This window comes from Notothenia rossii, assembly GCF_949606895.1.
Source record: "Notothenia rossii genome assembly, chromosome: 10".
Lineage (NCBI taxonomy): Eukaryota > Metazoa > Chordata > Actinopteri > Perciformes > Nototheniidae > Notothenia > Notothenia rossii.
This window is the reverse complement of record NC_136908.1, coordinates 12,999,345-13,020,448: the sequence shown is the minus strand read 5'-3', so window position 1 is coordinate 13,020,448 and position 21,104 is coordinate 12,999,345. Positions and strand designations below refer to the sequence as shown.

Genomic DNA, 21,104 nt, shown 5'->3' with positions numbered 1-21,104 from the left:
ACGTGGAGTACTGCTGTGGTAAAAATGGCGTTTCCGTCTCTAGAAAAACTCACATTTATTTCATTGCGACACATTTAAAAAAAACATGTTATTCTTATTTTCGTCAAAAGAAACTTTAGGTACTTGTGGGTTATCTTTCGCCACTTTTTTAGTTTTTTCAGACTCTAAATACGCACTTTGTTTTCAGACTCTCTAAATAACCCTAATCCTCACCCATAGGATTCATGTTTGTTATTTTGAGAAATGAAAAAGTGAATGCGGAGGAGCCAGTTACCGGCTATTAAAAAGTGGCAACAGATAACCCACAAGTACCTAACTTTATTTATAGCAAACAGTACATTACTGACTAACACAATGATGTTCTCAAGGTCAGCTGTCCAAAACAGAATCACACCTCCAAAAAACATCAGAAAGGAAATAGTAGTGAAGTAGGCTCGTAGTTGTTGAATTTAGAGAGCAAAATATAAAATAAATAACCAAACGACATAAAAGTAGTATAGAAGAACAACAAATTAGGCGGGTAAAATAAACAGGGTTGGCAAATAGTTACTTTAGAGCACGACAATAAACATTTATATTCACATACATGTCTTATAGCTTTCCTTCATTAAAGGTGGGGTAGGTAATTCACTTCAGAAACTCTTTTTGTAATATTCCATGGAATGCTCTTAACATCCATCGGGATGGAATATAACAAAAAGTGTTTCTTTTTGAATACATTAAATGCTTTGACAATAAATACATACAAAAATGTCATCTGTGGAAGCGGTGACGCTGTAAAGCCGGCCCGGCTAAAATAACTGAATGGCCTACCTGCCTGTCAGCCTTCCATCTCGTGCACAAATTTATCTCGTGCCCTCATTGGTCATGTGCACGTTCGTGTGTGTTGGAGGAGAGGCTCTGTAAGGAAGTCTGAAGGAAAGGGCAGAATTTTTCAAGCGCACTCGAGCTGGTTTCTCCATTCTTACCTACCATACCTTTAGTAACAGTAGATTTACTCAAGAAGTGTACTGTACAATATTGAGGTACTTGTACTTGAACATTTTAATTTGTGGCCATTTACTACATTTACAACAATCATTTTTATTATGGCTGAAATTATGACTTTATACATCCATTGGTTAATTCAGAAATAACTTGCCAGTATATATATAGTATAGTATAATATAGTATGTATTTATTAATGATGTACAAGTCATTTTTTGCTTGTACTTTCATTAGATTTATATGTAAATTGTTCTACTTTAATTTAGGTTTGTATGGTTTTCTTTTACATATTTTGCACAATCATTTTCTTGGATAGTAATATAGATGTGTAAGTGTAAAGACCCCCCATATACCCCAAGTACATGCAGCTGGATTAATTATAGCCTTACATCTATATCTGCAGACATTAATATAAACTCTGTAAGACTGAAGCTGCAGTAAAATACATTTTCTAGCACTCATTTCACAGAAAATTGGAAAAGGTTTCAGACTAAGATGGTTTTATTTGAGTGATTCACAGTGTAGGTGGAATACAAATGTGAGGTATTTCAGGATTCAAATACATACTGTACATTCAACAGCTAATGGAAAAGGTAATCAGGCAGTACGACAAAAGAAGATGTATCCAAATCCCTGCTCTTTACAAAAAGATGAAAAGAGTAACCTTTCAAAAACATGTAACCAAAGAAAATATTAAAATAAAATGTTAAGCATTGACAATACTGATTGTCTGTAAGTCTCTCTGTACAGGTTAAGGCAGAGTGCCTATTCAATGTAAACAGCAAGTTATGAGTCCCATGTCAGATGATAATTACAAACATCTTCCCTGGCGACACAGGTGCACAGTTCCTATGATGTCATGCATTTGCATTTACATATACATTTGTCAAGTATATACTTAACATCTCCCCACTGGATACAAAAGAAAGAAAGTAAATACATTCAAATACAAAACATTAGACATCAAGTAAACATGAATACGAAACAGTTTTATATATATATATATATGTATTATATACATATTTAATTGAAAAAAAAAGATATTGGCATGTAAACCAGCTTCCCATGCCAAACTCCACCCACAGACCACAGTTCCTGTGGGTTTTAAGCTATTTGATAAATACTGAATAATTCCTCAAACATTGCCCTTAAAATAACATCCCCAGTTTAGTAGATTTTAAGAGACATGTGCTGAGTTAGAATAAAAGCATTCTCCTCCAACTGGCTCAGCAGTAACCCTGATGCAAAGCTGAAATAGACAGCCAGAGCTCCCAGTTGATACATTCAGGATACCAGGAGTGCCATTCCAAACAGCCCGGCAATAGTTGTGTTGGTGGGCAGACTGTAACCCTTCACACACCGGCTCGGAAAATAAAGTTTCCCTTTGGCGTTAACGGGTTACAAATGTCGGTCTTACCCCATGTTTTTTCAAGAGTCGACAAAAAGACAAAAGAGACGATCAGAGTGAGGAGAGAAAATCTTTCAAGCCCCCCTTCTTCTTGCCCGGGCTGTCTTCTCGCAAGAGTATCTTGCTGAGACGCTGCACAACCCAATTCTTAGGTTTAGAGGGAGTCTTGGGGGCAGATGAGCCTGACCCTGGGGTGTTAGAGGAGCTGGAAGACCTGGAGAGAGAAGGAGAAAGTTGGGAAAGGGAGAGGAGAGAAGAGGTAAATTAGAGAAATCTGAGATTTTGTTGGTCGGCAGGAAAAGTTAAAAGTGTGCGTCAAAAAGTATATGATCTGGCAAGCATGGATACCAGCACGTAGCACCCTTACAGCTAGCTGCAGTTCTATTTATGAAACATAATCATTCAAAAAACTAATGGGCCTGACACAGCATCCTCTCGAATGTCTGTGACACCAAACAAGTTTAGTCGAGGAAGGTTATATCCTAAACTTTTAGCTCTGAGGATATTAATAAGATCCACCTTAAAATAACTTACCTAGGTGTGCGAACAGGTGTCTTGTCTTTGCCGGGAGTCTTGGGGGTAGGCATGTTGGCTCTGTGAGTAACCTGGGGGGTCTTGTATTTGCCCGCGCTCCCTGGCGTGCTGTGGGTCTTTGCAAGGCCAGATAAAAACTCCCTGTTCATTCCTCTGTGTCTGGACGTTTGATTGCAAGTGTGGCAGGTTGCCATCTGGGGAGAGAAAAGGAACATATTCATTAATATTGCATGGCCTGAATACAAATTCCTCTCAAATATAATAAGGTTCCCAGGTGAAGGCATATCAGCTGTTGTTGTATGATAGCAGTTTATCTACCAACTGATGTCATTCTAAGTGAGGAAAGATAAAGCCAGTACAGCCACATCTATCTGTATTTCTGTGGGACACATAAGAGTTTATTGCGACTTAGTCTGGTTTGAGCGCAGCAACAGAAAGCCTTCAGGAACACAGAGAGCCGGGGAAGGGTCTGCAGTCAGAGGGGCTTCTTCACACCGGGACAATGAGCAGCCTAAAGCCTCACAGACATCAGACACATAGGAATAGTTCACTGTGGGGTCCAGGAAGTCAATTCACGACGTGTAACAATTTTGAAAATGATTTGCTTGACAGCTGAGGCTCTTCCCATTGGTCCTGCCAATCATCCCAAATATTATCATACCTTTCAATGTTTGTACAGATATGAAAATAGCTGGATTAGTTAAAGCGGGATGGGAAACATTGACTTAGCCTTTGAGAGGGGAGGTGGGTGAGGTGGGTGGGGGGGGGGGTCTGTTGCCAGGCAGTTTCACCTATTCAAGCTATAGGTGCTTTAACAGCTGTCAGCCAACTTCTTTAGTTTAAGTTACAATAGAGTGGTGCATCTTTTGCTAAAATTAGCAAAAGATGCACCACAAAAAATTATCATTATGAAGTTAATTTTGATTGCCGAGTGTAATGGATAGTGAATGATAGATTGGTTCCTTCACTCTGCAAAAATGTTTCCTACTCGTTTCAAATAATCAAATGAATACAAGCTCCAAAAGTAGGTAAACAAGAGAAGAGCAGTGGATGGCGATTACTCTGAGCAGGAAAGTGTTTCTTGCTCCTTTTGAATCATGTCTCTCTGGCAGCGGTGCAAACATGGGGGAAAGCTGAAAAGTTGTCTGTTGCAACTTTAATCTCTACACGCCATTTTTTTTACATGAATTACGTTAGCACGTCAGTCACACATAACTGCGCCTTTCACGACACATTCCAAGCAATTTCCTAACACAGATTACACAAGACCCTATATTTGGCGAAGAGCTCAGACACTTATGAGAGTGACGAGACCCAGCTGCTCATGAGACCATCATGATTAAAGATGGTAATTGGCATTCCAGACTCCTGACTAACCCAATAAATAAAAAAACAACGAGCATGTAGCTACAATATGACTGAGACAAACTAAAGAAAACTAAAAACATTATAAAAACAGCAGCTATGGTTATTGCCACAAATAGTCCTTTACTTTCAGCCACAGATTTAGGAGGCAATCAAATCTTCTCAGTGATGAGCGCAAGTGCAAGCTACATGGCTGCAGAATATTAAACAAACTCTAGCAAATAACAAAGCTCTTGAAAAAGTGTCCTTTCCTCACTGTATAAAAAAATGCAGGACAAAGAGTTAATGGCTGTTCTGCAACTTTACTTGCAACCTGTAGAAACTTAAATCCCACTTTTGACACAAGCCCTCCAAAGTTGCACAAGATTCAAACAGGTCATAGGAGACCAAGAGGTCAGCAAGTGTGAGCCAAGCTGTTGACAGCCCTGAATGCTGAAGAGATGGACAACTCACCGACACGAAGGTAGCCATTTCAGATTCTGACAGGTGTCCGAGAGTTGGGTTTCTATGAAGCGGGAGTAATGAGTTCCTCTGTCTTTCTATTCGAACTAGTGTGAAGTGTTTGCTAAACGAGCGTGCATGTCTAGCTTTATAAAGACCAGCCCAGCAACTGACCCACCTATCTTTGCAGAGGGGCGGGGCTCAGAAGAGGGCTGACCAATAGGAAGGGTCGACTGCTCTGTGGGACACCCGGCACTCTGCTGCTCCGTCAGTGATGAAGCTGTTACACAAACTGGACTGAAATAGTCACATCAGTGTTTGCAAACAACATTTACTTTGTTGGATGAAAACACCAGACTTAAGCATCTTCAAACAAGAAGAATGAATAGTATAAAAGATATGTAGATAAAAAATCCATGTAGAAAACATGATGATTGTAGAAAATGAGATACTACTTGTATCAATTTCCAAAATATATATTACGTTATTAACATTGCTGCACACATATAAAAGAAGCAGGGTGAGGATATCTTTAAAAGAAAAACACATTTTTTTAACCTGCTATTTATCCTGTTATTAGTTTTATTATATGTTCAGTCATTAAATGTTTGTATTCATTTAAATAAATCTATTTTAAAACCATAAAACATTTCATTTTTGAATGTTCAGCACTTGGAGTTGTCATTGATGTATGAATGAAGCTATTTAAATAACGTTGGATGAATGACCCAAAGCTGATGTAAAGTATAATAAGGACATTGTGATCATTGTAAGAAACGTTTGCTGGTGATAGACTTGTCTACATTGTATTTTTCCCTCATATTAAAAAGATATAACTGAATACTGATGTCATCACAAATGTATTTCTAACTCCTAAATAGGCAAACCTTTCTTTCAGTAGATGAAGCTTCATACTGGAAGAGAACATGTAGCGGTAGAAGCCTATTCATCAAACTATTTATCGCTTCCAAAGTTAAAACAACTCTTCTGAACTTAGCAAACCATTTGTGATTACAATCGTTGTGAAGAACAAGTCGTAAAAACTCAAAGCAGCTATGATGACGGTGCAGATTAAGCTGTTTTTAATCCACTAAAGATCATTTTAGCTGGAGATGGTAAAGCTGTTAAAAACACATCATACGGGAACAAACTGTCTGCAGGCTTTTCTTTGGGTCAAATCCATGCAGCAACGCAGCTATTCAAACATGTGCAAATGCATAGCTCAGATTTCCCCCTCATTCCTGTTTGTCTATCCACCTCAACTTATTTGTATTTGTTGTGATGAGCAGTCCACTGTGTTTACTTTCATTTACAACCCTTTCCTCACTACCACCTGTTATTTCCTGCTGCAATTACCCAACTTCCTCCAGCAGATCATTAAAGTGCCATCTGATCAAATATCAACAGGAAACTGGTAGCCAATACTCGAACAAGAACTGTTTGTTTACAGGTTATGAATAGAGCTGTGGCATTAGGCTTAGATTGTACTTGTTTGAACTCAGATGACTTATCAGCTGAAAGCAAAGAAACACCAGCTTAGAGGACAGGAGTGTGAGCGCCATAGTGAAGTGAAACAAACAAAAGCAGACACCTGGCTGCAGATGGATGTTTACATCAAGAATGACCTGCTGCTGTTTCGTGTACCACTAGTAGCCCCACATGTTTGAAGTGACTTGCCCCGAAGCACTGATATAACAGGCTCCAAGAAAAAAAAAGGTTAACAGAATAAAGACTTCTGTAAAGTGAATCCATGGCAACCCAACAGTGCTTCTACAGAAAAAAAAAGTCACAGATACATTTCATCTTCATCCCCTACACATGGGGATAATAGTAAAGGTCTGTTCCAGAGCTAAATGGTAATTGCCCTTTACAGACAGGGCGTGACGACCTTTGAAATAATGATGCAAGGTGTGCGAAATACCAGCATGTGCTGTTCATCCCTTGAATCCTAAAATGAAAACAGCATGAAATCGTATATATACCTCGCTAACTAGCCCACTTCAAAATCCATTATAAAGAGATAAGACATCTCTTGGTGTGAGCGAATGTTTTTTAGGCAGTCAAGGCTTTCCAGCATGCCGACCAATCAACAGCAACACTTTGATTTATAAACCTTAAAATAAGACATGCATTCCATGTAAGTGTACCTGAACGCACAGGGAAACAAGTACGAGGAACAAAAGAGTCCAAGATATCTCACAACACAACAACTCTATGAGATTTTGCAGCTTTGTCTCATGTAGCTAAAGCTGTGCCCAGCTGGCCACGTGGGAAATCAGATGTTGCGTCAGGTAAGAAGATTAGAGACACTTCAGAGGATACATCTGAACTTATGAACACAGAAATCATTGCTTCCGCTGTCTAGAACATGCCAGGTCGGTATATATTTCTGCCACCCTGTGACATGCATGCTTAAAGCGTATGACCACTCTTGCATGTAACATTGGCTCTGGGAATCAAAAGAAAAGTTGCGTGCCAAATAGGGTTCCAAACACACACAGACCCCACATAAATCAATTCCACCCTTTCTTCTATTAATAGCCCCTGCTCCATAAATACCTCCCTTCCTGCCTTTCACTCTCTGTGGCTGGGGGTCAGGTTGGGTTGATTCATACCAGCCAGGAGCAATATATGAGTAGGGTAACAGTGAGTGACAGAATTCAGGGCCTAAAAGCGCCTTTTAATTGAATATTGTCGTGGCAGAGTTTTCTAAAGGCTCGATATGCGTGTGATCTAAAGCACACATATCTACGCGCAGTGTTTGAGTGAAAGTGATTCGAGAACACATCAATACAACACCATAGAGCCGAGAGCAGGAGAGCAGCTTGGGGATCAATACGAGGCCGGTCGTGGTGTTGCAGGCAGCCACTTAGGCACAGTGTCTGGAGGCAGGCTGCAGGGTAAACACTGAGACACCCCATGCCAAACACACTGATATTTATAAAAATAACTCATATCTGTTTCTATATCTGTTGTGTCTCTTTTGTTTGGATAAAGGTCACGTACAGCAGGTTTGCCTCAAAACAAACCAGAGCAAAGGCTGGAGGGAAGATATCTACTTTTTAAATGAAGATGTATGGCACAGTCAAGTCGGATAAAGTAGCCGGGTCGAATAAAATAGGGTTTTTCAAAATGCTTTAGTAAATCATGAGTTTTTGAATGAACATCTGGGATGCAATAAATCAGTGATATCTCACTGTGGAAAATGCTTGATAACATCCTATCAGTAAATATCCTGAGAAGAACTTTCAGAACAAAGAAATGTGTTAAATATTACCTGTGCGGCATTTGTCCAGGGCATTCTGAACTTGTTTGTTCTAAACCTGTAAACGTACCCCTAAAGGCCTGGTGTATTCTGTCACTGGGTTCAACACACTTACATAAAGGTTAAAGGTGTGTGTGTGTGTGTGTGTGTGTGTGTGTGTGTGTGTGTGTGTGTGTGTGTGTGTGTGTGTGTGTGTGTGTGTGTGTGTGTGTGTGTGTGTGTGTGTGTGTGTGTGTGTGTGTGTCTGTCTGACAAATGACATAAATAATGCATATGAATATTTTGGTTTGTATATTATTTGTTGGTCCAAAATGTTAGTGGTGCCACGGTTTTATGCATCTGTCCTTGGGTGGAGCAGCTGTGCTTCAGGGTGTAGCTGTTAGATTTGGAGCTCCTCTGTGGACAATATAAAAGGAAACTAATGGCACAAGTGTGGCTTTACCGCAGATATGTGTTGAATGACAATATTGTTCTTACATGCAGTCAGAATCAGTTACAGGAGCAATATACTGTAAATATATTGCTAAGTGAGGATCAGAAAACCAAAGAGTGGCGGCTTCCAAACCTTGACACCTATGCCAACTCACATTAGAGCCTATAGGAGCCATTTCCAAGTTAGAGAGCAGGCTTTTAATAGTGACTAGGCAACTCATTGAACAGGATTATTGACAGATGACTTGTTGCTCTGGAGCTGCAACAAGTCTTAAGCTGGGTTACAGAAGTGATGACAGCGGAGATCAGAAACTGATCCTAGCCTAAGACAAAAAAACAACACCAATGCGCACTTCACTATGCAAGGCTTGTGTGTGTGTGAAGCCTTCCAAGGAATCATGACAGTCCCAGCTGGACTGCTGCCGCTTTTGTGTTTATGTTAACTTGCTTAAAATACTTTATGTAGACTTTGTTAAATCGCTAAACACGTGAGACATGAGTGAGTGTCTTCTTTCCAGCAAGTCTCCTGTGTTTGTATCTCAAGGCCACGAGCACTGCTGCAGATTCCCTCCTGGCCTTTCTTTTCCCAAACATGTCCCCATCTTGTCATCCTGTCACTCCCTGCCCAACGTCAAGGCCTCCAAACCCTCGGCGGAGCTTTTGGTGTTCCCTGAGAGAAAACAGAGGCGAAGAAAGAGCCAGACATCTCTGTCTCCTGGTTCCTGTCATCCCCCTATGAGGCACATTCTCCAACAACATAACTCCAGGAAAGATACATATGACAGAGGGATGTGGTGAAGAGATGGCCAAGAATGGAAGGAGGAGAGAAGCAAGATTAAGATTAATGTTAGAGGGGCGGTCAGGTAGAAGAGTTGAGGTAAAACACAACAGAAGAAGAGTGAACGAGAGCATGAGAGGTGGCCAGTGAGGTCAGAGAAGTGGTGACATGAATCACACATAGAGAGTTGACTTGCGTCAGGAAGAAATGGCCCTTACGGGAAAAGGGAAAGGTTTTTCGACCTCTTACATACTGTCATTTTGTTTTTTTCCTGCCTGGTTTATCTGTTATTCTGAAAGCAAAGGTTGTTTTCAGAGAAAAACAAGTGTTGTTTTACAAGGGTTGTTGTTGTTCTCCATCAAGGGTTTCGAGTGTTGTTTTTACAACACTTGTTTAGAAGGCATCGTGACTACACATTCAGAAAACATATTCAGTCCTCTTGTAAAAACGAAAATAGTTATTCTTCCGGGACCTACTAGCATCACTTTTTATTGCCAAAGTAAGTAACTGTTGAGTTAAAAACAAGGCATAAATTCCCCATCTAAAACAACAATATTGTACATGTTCAGGAAAGACCTGAACTACATATTTTTGTAACAAACAACTCCGCTAGAAAGCATAAATCTAGGCTCACGAAGAAAGAACAGAGGAGGAGACGTATGCATGTATGTTTCGCTCCATTTAGGGTCTCTGCTTCTCTGGTGGAGCTACAATCCAACGTACTTCCAGAGCCATTGCTAGATAACCTGCCCAGCATGCATAAACACGGATGATTTACAATACCTCTAAAGACACCGCTTCACAGAGCTGAGGAAAGCATATGACATCCCACCCAGCAGGCGACCCACACATACATCTAAAGGGAGAGCAGTATGGTGTGAAATGAAGGGGATTTACACCCCGAGGGATGGCACACCACCCATGTGTATGAAGGGGAACATTATACTGGTCATGTGTATGCTTTATTTTTGTTCAGGCAGGGATATGTTAACATTGATATCCCTATTACAGTACTACACATATTGTTGGTGTGGGGGTTCATTTCTTTGTAGCAATGCAGTGGGAGTCACCGACTCATGAAGGAGACACGGGAAGAGCAGGAGCTTTGATGTCAAACATTGATGGTTTATTATAGGAGCTTCGGCCGGAGAATTCACATCACAAGTACAAGAGCCAGAGGTTCTGACTTCACGGTAGAGTTGCCACGTCAATTCTGAAGAACTCTACCCCAGACCCATGTATTTAGCTAGTTCAGAGAGACTAATCAACATGCTGCATAACAAGATAGAATGATAACACCTCTATCAGCTGACGCCAACAGGCAGGAACGGGGAGAAAGAACACTGAGAGCTCAGCAGCCAAGGCTACAGGTGCGTGTGCTCAGTCAGGACAGAACTGATAAACTGGGTCAAAGTTATGGACCTTGGAAAATATTTCCCCAACAGTTGGGAAGACTACAGTTTACTCACAAAAGCTTGACATACTTTATAATGCAACTTGGCCTGGAGTAACTACTTAAACTAATCAAAATAGATACAAAAAAAAACATTCATAATAACAATTAGCTCTTCAAAATTTCCGACAACCCCTCCCATAAAAGATTCCACAGAACTGTTTTGACACTTGGAAGAAGACTGAGAACACAAGCAAACATGGATTTCTGCAAATACTCACGCCTTGTTCTGAATGAACGATAGCTTCGTCCTGCACACAACATGGCATGAATGGGACATTTATAGAACAGCATGTTTTGATTATTCTTCCAATAAATCTCCCACTACTTCCTTTAGATGTAACGTGACTAACAGTAAGAAGGGCAGAACACTATGTGTACACAGCCAAAACACTCGACTCTAGCACAAGGTAATAAAACAATACAAGAATAAAACAAAGAAAGAATATTATTAAGGGTTCATGGTCGCTGCGGCACATTATGTTACTGAAAGCATTCTCAAGTCTGTGGACATTGTAGACTGTAAAGAACAACTTTGACGATTTAAAAAAATAAAATTCTTATACATTGGCTTATCCAGTCATCCTAACTACCCCGCGCTTGCTTCTTTAAAAGGAGACGAGTGGATCTCATTCAGGCTCCTCTCCATGTCTGGTTTGTTGTGCTCTGTTCATCAGCAAACAGCCACGGAGACAACGATAGGAAAGCAGTCCACATTCCTCCTCTTATCTCACCGCTCTGCATTTTTAGGGCTCACTATCACACCACTGCAGAACTCGTTGCCCCTTGAACCCCGAGTACATGACAGTCAAGTGACCCGCGCAAACAGAGGGTAAAAATACCTCAGAGCACAAGCTCAGGGTGTATTGGTTTACTAGGAAGTAATGCAATGATGAAGTCATGACGAAAACATTGTTTACAAATACGTAAGAGGAGAGGTGCTCAGTCCTGGATGTGTTTCTGTAGAGAGGCCTTCAGGGGACTACACAGTTATGTTTGACTAAGCCACACCGATTTAACACTAGAACTGCCAAGGAGTGACATATGACCTAAAACTGCTAACAGGGCAAATGTACGCACTATTATATTGATTTTCAAGATTCAAGGTTAATTCTACAGCACAGGGGTGTCTAACAAAATGCTTTGTCGCTATATCATTATATTTAGGGTAATCTGGGGCCTCTGGAAAACGTAATTATCATTTTAACTGTGTATTACTGGAAATATGTTATTTGCTGAAATACATCCTCAATGTAAATATTTTCTCAAATGTTTTTTTGTCCAGATGACTTCCCTATCAGACCTGGATTTGACCTTAACTCCAGTCCACAAAAGAAGAACAGGAATACGCACACAGCCACTTCTTTAAACCAACATTGTGTTACAAGATTACTTTTTCTCTTACAGTCCATCATTTGACTTCTTCTGTTCACCTCTCTTATCTGTCTTCTAACTTTTTCCTTTCTTCACCCTTTATGTTTCCTTTGTTATTCTCGTCCACTTTTCTCTCTTCCCTTGTTAAGCATGCTCCCTCTCTCCGTCTGTCTTCCTCTTTGCCCTCAGAGTCAGCTGATATAGTGGATTGTGGGCTCACAGTGCCTGCATGAACACCTGCATGTTAAATGAACCCAAACGGATTTTAATGAGGCAGCACCATTTCCACTAGAGCTCTTCATTAGGGCTGATGTCAGCTCTTCACTGATTCTCTCTTATCAGTGCTCTCTGATGTCGGGGGGGGGGAATGACCCTATCACCACAAACTCCACAACCAATGTCCTTATTAGTAGAGTGGGTGAGTGCTGGCCCTAATATAAAAAAGAAAAAAGCTTTCCATTCTGGTGCCATCCATTAAGAGGGCAGTCAAAAGGGAATACTGCAACACTTTATAGGGCTGTGGGAGGGAGCAGGCTGAGTGTTGACAAAGCACTGTCTGGAAACATTAGTTATCTTACAGTTAAGCATAATGGGACCGCTGTAAAGAAAGACTGCAATGATGAGTGGAGCCCCATAATGAAACCAGGCACTTTCTGTGGAATGAATACGAATGAGTCCATAAATCTAAATAGCAACAACGCCTGGAGACAATACATTAGGAGACAATGCAGGGCTTGTTTTGTCACGATAATCAATGATTCTATAAGAAATGTTGCACCCCTGGGATATGATTTTTGATTTTAGGTCAAAGAGTCTTCTTAACTTAGTTCAACACCACTGCAGCTGAGGATACAATTAAGGAATATGCCCCTGTGTTTCTCTGCAAGGACACTATGCTGCAGTGCAGTACAATACATAACTGAGTGTTCTGCAGAGTTGTAGTGCTTTGTGTTCTCACCAGTACAGAGGAGGACTTTTGGAAGCGTTGCAGCAAATCTTTCTGCATCAGGCTGAGTCGTTTGCCCCGGGCCTTCCTGCGCAGGACACTCTGCACCCGTGCCGACGGACGCCGTTTTGGTCGAAGTCGCATCCGGTAATTGTTCGGATGCAGCCACTGATAACAGTACTGACACACGGAGGTGTCCTGCAGCAGAGGGGAGGGGCCGTGCTTCCGTTGTTCTGAGAAAAAGAGAAAGAAAGACAGTGTGAACACTAAATAGCACCACTACCTACTGATGTGGCTTTGTTTGGCATGTACCTCTGTGTGTGTGTGTGTGTGTGTGTGTGTGTGTGTGTGTGTGTGTGTGTGTGTGTGTGTGTGTGTGTGTGTGTGTGTGTGTGTGTGTGTGTGTGTGTGTGTGTGTGTGTGTGTGTTCCCACCAGGCAGACTGCTACATCTGGCTGACTTGGTGTGTTTGGCTGTGGGTAAAGTGAGATTTATCAACCTAGACAAGCTGGTGACAAGGTTCCACTTACTGCTGCATTCAGCTGTTTGTAGCTATTATTGTCCCGGGCATCACTCATGAAAACATGCAGAAATTAAAACAGAACAATCATTGTAATTCAGAAGTCAGATTCATCCAGGAGGTGTTTTACTTACCATTAGCCTTCACAGGACACTGCCTAGGGAGGAAAAAAAGAGACAAGATCAGATATTTTGAACGGATGCTTTTTATACCAGAAAAGAATACTGTAATTTAATTTTTTCAGCATGTTTTATATGATTTTTTAAATCGAAAATACAAAAATAAATACTAGAAAAAGTCTAGCTTCCATGAGAACAATTGATTTTAAATTAACGCAGCATTGCAATAGTACACCAGACAGGTGGAACAAACCTCTTTTTATTAGGTTTTGTATTTCATCTTAATATCTTTTTGTATTTAGCATTTTTACTATAAAGAACAAATATAAAGAATTTTTTCAATTAATTCAAATTGGCTGTTGCTTCGTCAACTGGCCTTCTACACGACCCTGTAAAAACCATTAGTAAAAGATCATTATAAAGTAAAAGTTATTTTTAAAAAGTTTTTGGTTCTCTAGGGAAAAGCATTTATATATAAGTCAACATGCAAATGTGTTTATTAAAAAATGCCCTTTTCAATTTGCATAACAGCCTTTCACACTGTTAACAAGCTAATGTCATAGGGAAAGGATACTTGGAATAATTTAGTTCCACGTAACTTTCAATTTATGAATCTGCTGAAAGGACCTGACAGTTAACAATGCTGTTAAAATACATGAAAATAAACACATTGGAAAACAGCTTGTGACCAACAAATCTTCCCATTAGCAATGTGGAGAGCATCCGGCCTGTCCAAAACAATACAGGGCAAATGTCCACACCATTTGATTCCCCCCCACTACAGAGCTACCCGTTGACCACTAGGCTGCCTTCAACTTTGGAAAGCATGCGATGAGATATTCCTGCAAATATTCAAACTAAGCTACTGCTAAGTCCCACTAAATTAGCCCTGGGCTTGAATCAATGAGAGGAAATGTACTGTCCAGCTGCACGTGTGGGAGGAAAAGGGGGCTGACTGTTCACGGAGAGGAGGAGGGGGCGGGGGGTCGACTTTAATCTGGAGTTGACCCACTGACTGCAGCTGCGTGTGCTGTCAGCGCTTTGTTGACGCTCTCCACTAGCCTTCTTAACCACCCTACATTTGAGATGGCGCATTGTATTGTATGACGTTAAGTGGGTGGAGAAGGATTACTACATATCTGTCATCACTTTTCACACAGTCTGAGTCACCGTCGCACGATCCACCACAATTTAATAATCAGTGACTTAAAACTGTCATATTATATAGAAGCCCTGAGGAAAACCCTGGAAAGGAAGGGGAGTTGTTCGAGGCTGGCGTGGTGCATTGTGGCTCCGCAGAGGATGGATAACAACTCACAGGCCTCAAAAGATTCCCCAAAAACACTTTTGATGATCGCTGAGAAAGCTTTTCTTCTTTTTTGGCTTATATAAATGTCTGCCACTTCCTGAGGTAGTTGCATCAGGAATAATCAGAAATTGTACACTGAGAAACACTTCATAAAAGGACACATTCTTCATGCTGCTGACGGAGCAAACTCTTTGACAAGGCTGTGAACAAACCACTGATGACTCCACTGTGAGGACTTTTCAGATTTTGTTTTCCCATAACCTCTCCTTCCGCTGCTCTAGTGATAAACCAGCTTTCAGGAACTGCACGCCGCAAAGAAACTCTTCCATTGCCCCGGTCTAATTATCATACTTGTCATGCATCTCCTTTTAAGGGCACACTTAGTTGTGGTGACTGGAGATATGGGACCTACACATGAACTGTTGATAACTGGGAAATGCCATAAAGTGATACTTAAAGATGCCAAAGGGTTGGGGGGGGAGTTGGCTACAATGTAATAATACAATTAGAGACAGAAGGCTAGCTGAGGTAAAGCACACAATGAAAATCAGTGTGAACATGTTATTGCTACCATCAGAGTAACAGTGCTACTGCTGCTGTATTTAAAAAAAGAAAAACTATAATTAGGCTCTTAACTCAAAAATATTTCGACCCAAACAGCCAGGCTCGGCTAGAGGTGTGTTCAGCAACAATTAGTGAACACTACATATTGTATCCTACTACAGCATAGTCTGGCAGTGTTCCTATTAAACAGCTGGAAGTGACAGAAAGAGGCCAGCAGGTTTCTTACAGTCTAGAGTCACTTTCATGTGTGTCGACGTAGCGGAGAGGGGCTGTAAGACACGAGGAACACAAAGTATTTACCATGTCTCAAAAGATGTTGACAAAAGTAATAATTGCCCCTTGATTGAATAATTTATTTCAAGTTAAGTTTGGTTATTTTTAAGCTATAGCCAACATAAGGGCAAGATTGTAATGTACCTAATATACTTGGGTTTATGACGACATACCTGCAAAACGAATTACATTCCCATTGACCTCGACTGTACTTTTTTGTGCTTATTAGCAAATATTAGCAAGCTTCCACATTAAACTTATACCTAAGAAACTGAGGTACACATATTAAACACTATACCTGCCAAACATATTCCTGTAGCATTATCTTTGTGAAAGTAAAAACAACATAGGAGGACCGCCTGACAGCATGGTTCAGGATAGGATTGGAACACCCCACCTGGGCTTTGGGAAACCATAATGATATTTCTTCCACTATTTTCTGACATTTTAAGTGACATTATTTCAGAAAAAACTGTCAAAACATTTGATAATAAAAATAATCAATACAAAGTTGGAGCCCTACTCTGCTTTAAATATTGTTCACTGAACACAGACCTCTACTGGTATCAGAACTCCAATACTATTGGCTAATATTAGATTATAATTGATTTATTGGTAATATAAGACGATGTTATGGTCTCTATTGAGAGTGCATGTAACTGGGCTTAATGCTGAACAAAAACACTTGAGGCTATTTAATAGTTGAGTAACTTTGTGTTTGTCAAGCAGGCATCTTGCATACTTTGGTTATGAGACCAGTCCGGTTCCAGTTACCAAACAAACAACTATGACTATGAATTTACTGGAAACAGGTTCACTAGTCGGGCAACTTGAGCCACAATAAAGTCATGTCAGTTCACAAACAAGGACCAAACAGGCCGTCACAAACATTCGCCTGGAATCATTTCATGAACGCTTTTACTACAAGGCAATATTTATGTACTGAGATCAAGACTGAGAAAACAACTAACCAATTGTAGCCCTGATGCAAACACAAACACAAACATGTTAGTTAATAATCAGCCTGCCAGAAGGTGAAGACAGCGGCAGAAGGCAGTAACACAATCTCCCACAAATATGTGTAGTAGTGTCTATGAGTGCAGACGCGCTCCCACGACCAAAACACTCCAGTGACGCATGACCAAAACCATAACAGGAGAAGAGAAGGCGCTGGAAAGGCCCGGAGGAACATGGAGAGACAGTTCATTAGGACTAAAAGCATTTTCAACACACACTCCACACTTATGCCAGCTATTTGAGCAATGCTGACGAAAACATTTTCATTTCCCCTCCGTTAACTGATCCACTGCGTCCAAGATCTCAATCTGGGACTCTATTTCATTACATTCATTTCCCTCCTGATATGCTTTCCATATTATCACTCTGGCTAAAGATCAAATTCAAAATTCAATTAGCTCATCACACTTTGAGTTTTTGCTGTGGCTGCTTATTGTGTCTTCTCAGCCGGGCACTTTGGCATGAAACCAGCCAGGTCTTTGAGCTACTGGTCCAAACATCGAGAATCGTGTCTTGCTTGCTAGACAGCTGGTCAGAGTTAGGCTAAATGTGGTCGAAAGGTTCTCTTTAACCACAGCTCCTCCATAGCCAGGAAATCTGGGGAATAGATGGATGTATTTTAATAGCACTGGCCTCGCACACATCCGTAAAATGACCCTGACTTGGGGTTTCACAGTTAAAACCTCTGTTTTGATTTCCATTCATGGTTCTGCCCAAAGATTTCCTGGCTCAGGTGAAAATGAAAACAACCTGGAGGATGTGGGTACATGGTTGAAACCCAACTCAAAGTCCACACACACACTTTTACACACTTCAATGGATTAAAACACCATATCCATTATGATAGAGAAAAGCACGCAGACACACCTGTGAGTGGCACACACTAGAGAGACTAAAGTGGCTTTATCCGGAAATTACATTCAGCTTTGACTTTCCTCACAATAAGATAATCACCAATGTGTGGGATACGCCATCAGAGAAATACACTTTGGCAAAGAAACACATTGAAGCAATGAATTGTGAATGATGACGCAGTTTAAGAACCGGCATCAATTATTTTAGTTTTATTCTAATAAGGATGAAAAGACTTGACTACCAGAGGCTTATTAGATAAAGGCAGTTGGGAAAGACTTTTATGAGACCTTGTGGCAACCTTGCAAAAGATGAAAGAGAAGAGGCGAGGTTCTGTTTGCTCTCCTACCCGATGATAAGAGGAAGTGTGTCTTTGCTGGCAGCACTTTGTTTTCTCTGTTTTGTTCACATGTTTAAGCTTGTTAGGAAGGTGCTGTGACTTCACCAATGAAATATAACTCACTGTGAAAATAAACATGATTTAATAAGAGTACGTTTAAATTGAATTCATCAGTAGCAATAGCAATAGCTCACACATGCTGCACAAAATCCCCCAGGCCATCCAACTGCACATGAGCCACTGGGCACAACCAGCTCGTATAATCAATCGTAATCAATCGGAAAAATATATCTTTTAAAAACCGGGATAAAACGCAACTGAAATGTGTGCAAAAGGAGCTTAATCAGATGCTCAGAGAAGCTAGAAGGAGACATAAGGAAATTATTGAACCGAACTTTTCTACAATGGACTCCAAGGAACTTTGGGAAAGTAATCACAAATATGACTCCAGCTAAAAAAACTCTGTACCTCTAATGACCTGCAAAAAGCAAATGAACTGAATGACTTTTACATGAGATCTGAAACCCAGGACTTCTCCTCTGAATGTACAGACATCTAAAGGCCCTGACACACCAGGCTGAAATCGGCCGTTTTCGTTAGTCGGACGACGAAGCGTGCCCTGTCGCCCAAACTCAATCTGGTGTATCCTGCACCGTCGGCCGTGACACGCCTTATTTGGCCTTTCATGGCCGACGCATGCGTCGGGTCGGGCCAAATAAATCACTCTGATTGGCTGTTCAGCTAGCGAATCAGTGCATGAGAAGCGAAACAGAAGTGAGGGACGTAAACAAACGCTTTAACACGAAGAATGTCTTCCGCAAGCAACACTCCAATGGCTGATATCTTCAGTACCGCACGAGACATGTTTTCGATGGACGAGAGTGAAAATGGAATGCACACGCTATTTGTTGTTTGTTTATATCACAGTCTGTTTTTCTTCTCTGTCTTCCGGTTGTTGCCTCTTTTGAATGACGAATACACACTACCGCTGACTGCTGGTAAGGAGAGTTATTGCCACTCACGCATGCGCAGTTCGTACGTGCTACTTGGTCGTCGGCTAAAGTCTTTGCGGTGTGTTCCAGTGCGACTGTTGGCCAAGAAGCAGGAGACGTGAGGCGACACAACAGTCGTGTTCCGTCGGGACGTGTTCTTTGGTGTGTCAGGGCCTTTAGAGACAATCTCTGCTACTGACTAGGACGAAAGGGTGGTGATTGACCCTTTAAAGGTCCAATCACTTTTCAAGCACACCTGTACTAAGAAGGCCACAGGGCCAGATGGCATCTCTGCATTCCTCCCCAAAACATTTGCAGAAGAACTGACATCAGCATGGAGTCCCATATTTGAAAAATCTGTTGATCTTCACACCATCCCCACCCTCTGGAAAACATCAATAATAACACCTGTTCCCAAAAAACCTTGTCCAAAGGTAAACAATGATTTCAGGTCTGTTGCATTGACATCCATTGTCATGAAATGTTTTGAGAGGATCATGGTGCCGCTGCTAAAGAAAGTATATGTATGTATAGTGTTTACTATGTTTGTATATGTACATGTATGCGGAACTGCAGGACGGAGTCCAGAACAAATGTCCTTACAGGGACAATAAAGTATATTGTATCGTATAATGGGAATAGCCACTGGAACTAAACAAACAGCCATGCTTCACAATAAGAAGATAATTTCGTAGAACAACAATAATATGTGGCATCATCAAAGAAAAAAGTCAGTAATCAAGCAACAGCCAAATATTACTAAGACTTAATGTGGAGGTGGAAAAAGACTGATACACCAAGCTGTGAATGTTCATCAGTCACTAATGATCCAACAACAAAGTGGATGTTAGCTATCCTCATATGGGCAAGTCTTCAAAAGGAGTGATATGCATGTGACACATTACCTAGCCATATTCAAATTTAAAATGTAAAAGGTGAAAAAGCTAGTTCTCAAACAACTGTACATAGTAAGCTTTTCAGTGGTTAAGGGTTAAAAGAGCAATGCTATTACACTTTAATTGATTGACAGGTCTCTTGAAACAAAGTGTAACACTAGGCATCAAATAAATATGTTACATGCTTTCTAATACTGTTGATGGTCTGTTACATTCATTAATATATGCTAGTAAACCAAGCACATATGATCAATTTCAATATAAGAAAAGCCTAAATGTGTGTGATTTTGCTAAACCTATCTTTATTCAATTTGTGAGTGTCTATAAAATGAATTATCACAATATACTGTGCGTAACTAGAGAAAGGTTCTTCTATTTCAGCGTTAGCTCCCATATATGCTGAGTGAACAGGAAAGGAACATTCTAGTTAAAAGGGTAAGAAATCTAAAGTTAAATGTTAAATCAGAGCATTTATTTTTCCCACTGGCTCTCTCTATTAGCATTTACAGAATTAAAAAAGGATAAAGTATAGAAAGTATAAAGACACCACTCTGGGATAAACTAATGTTAGTAAAGTTAAACATATCATTATACTGTTTCCAGCAGTCCATATAAACAGTTACAGGCAGGAGGTCCACAGCTAACACTGCTCGGCTCCTCCACCTAGCGGCTACATGCTGCCATTACAACAATACACGACAGAAAGCAGCACCTGAGAAAGTGAAATTAATGTAGGATTTTAAACAAAGTTTCTTACAGTAAGAACCGTGATAGCTCCGGGCATGTTTCTTTATACAGCAAGGAAGCGTCCAACAGGAAGTCCACTGTTTTTCCTTCTTGATGAAACTTCATTTGAATGCAGGGTGCTGAAGTGGCTCGTGTAGAACTGGAGCGACACAAACAACGTGTTAAAACCATAGGTTAAAACGTCTTTTGAAAAACGTTAAAGTGACCACTGAGGTGAGAATAGAGTAAACCTTACCTTCACGCACTCTCTATTGGAGCTGCAGTGGTCAATACGTGTTAAAAATGTGTACGTTTGAATGTCGATAAACCTTTTGCTGCAAATCCACGTTGGGTCGCAAGACTGTGACGTTGCTCGTGGTGCATTGTGGGAGATTGAGTCAAACAAGAGGTACACTGCGGGGCGACTGTTTTGTTCGTTTAGGTAGCATAATGTAATTTATAATGCTCTTCTGTTTGGGCTATTGGTTAAACAAGATAAAAGCAAATACACCA

At 40.7% G+C, this 21,104-nt stretch overlaps 1 protein-coding gene across 1 annotated transcript; it reads right to left on the bottom strand.

The window, feature by feature from the left end:
• Positions 1-1,470: 1,470 nt before the first annotated feature.
• Positions 1,471-20,981, bottom strand: rmp24 (ribonuclease MRP subunit p24). Its single transcript, XM_079655510.1, has 6 exons — positions 20,848-20,981; positions 20,623-20,751; positions 13,638-13,660; positions 12,996-13,216; positions 2,930-3,123; positions 1,471-2,600 (listed from the first exon to the last, which is right to left on the bottom strand). Exons 2-6 carry the CDS (start codon positions 20,715-20,717, stop codon positions 2,447-2,449), a joined length of 687 nt encoding a protein of 228 aa, XP_079511636.1. The 5' UTR covers positions 20,718-20,751; positions 20,848-20,981; the 3' UTR covers positions 1,471-2,446.
• Positions 20,982-21,104: the final 123 nt, after the last annotated feature.

Bases quoted from the DNA above. Each gene is read 5' to 3' on its own strand.
- rmp24 (XM_079655510.1), bottom strand. From the start codon at position 20,717: ATGAAGTTTCATCAAGAAGGAAAAACAGTGGACTTCCTGTTGGACGCT. The intron at 13,661-20,622 runs GTAAGAAACTTT...TTTCCTCCCTAG, and splicing joins GAGCTATCACGGTTCTTACT to GCAGTGTCCTGTGAAGGCTA. The intron at 3,124-12,995 runs GTGAGAACACAA...TTCTCTCCCCAG, and splicing joins AAAAGTCCTCCTCTGTACTG to ATGGCAACCTGCCACACTTG.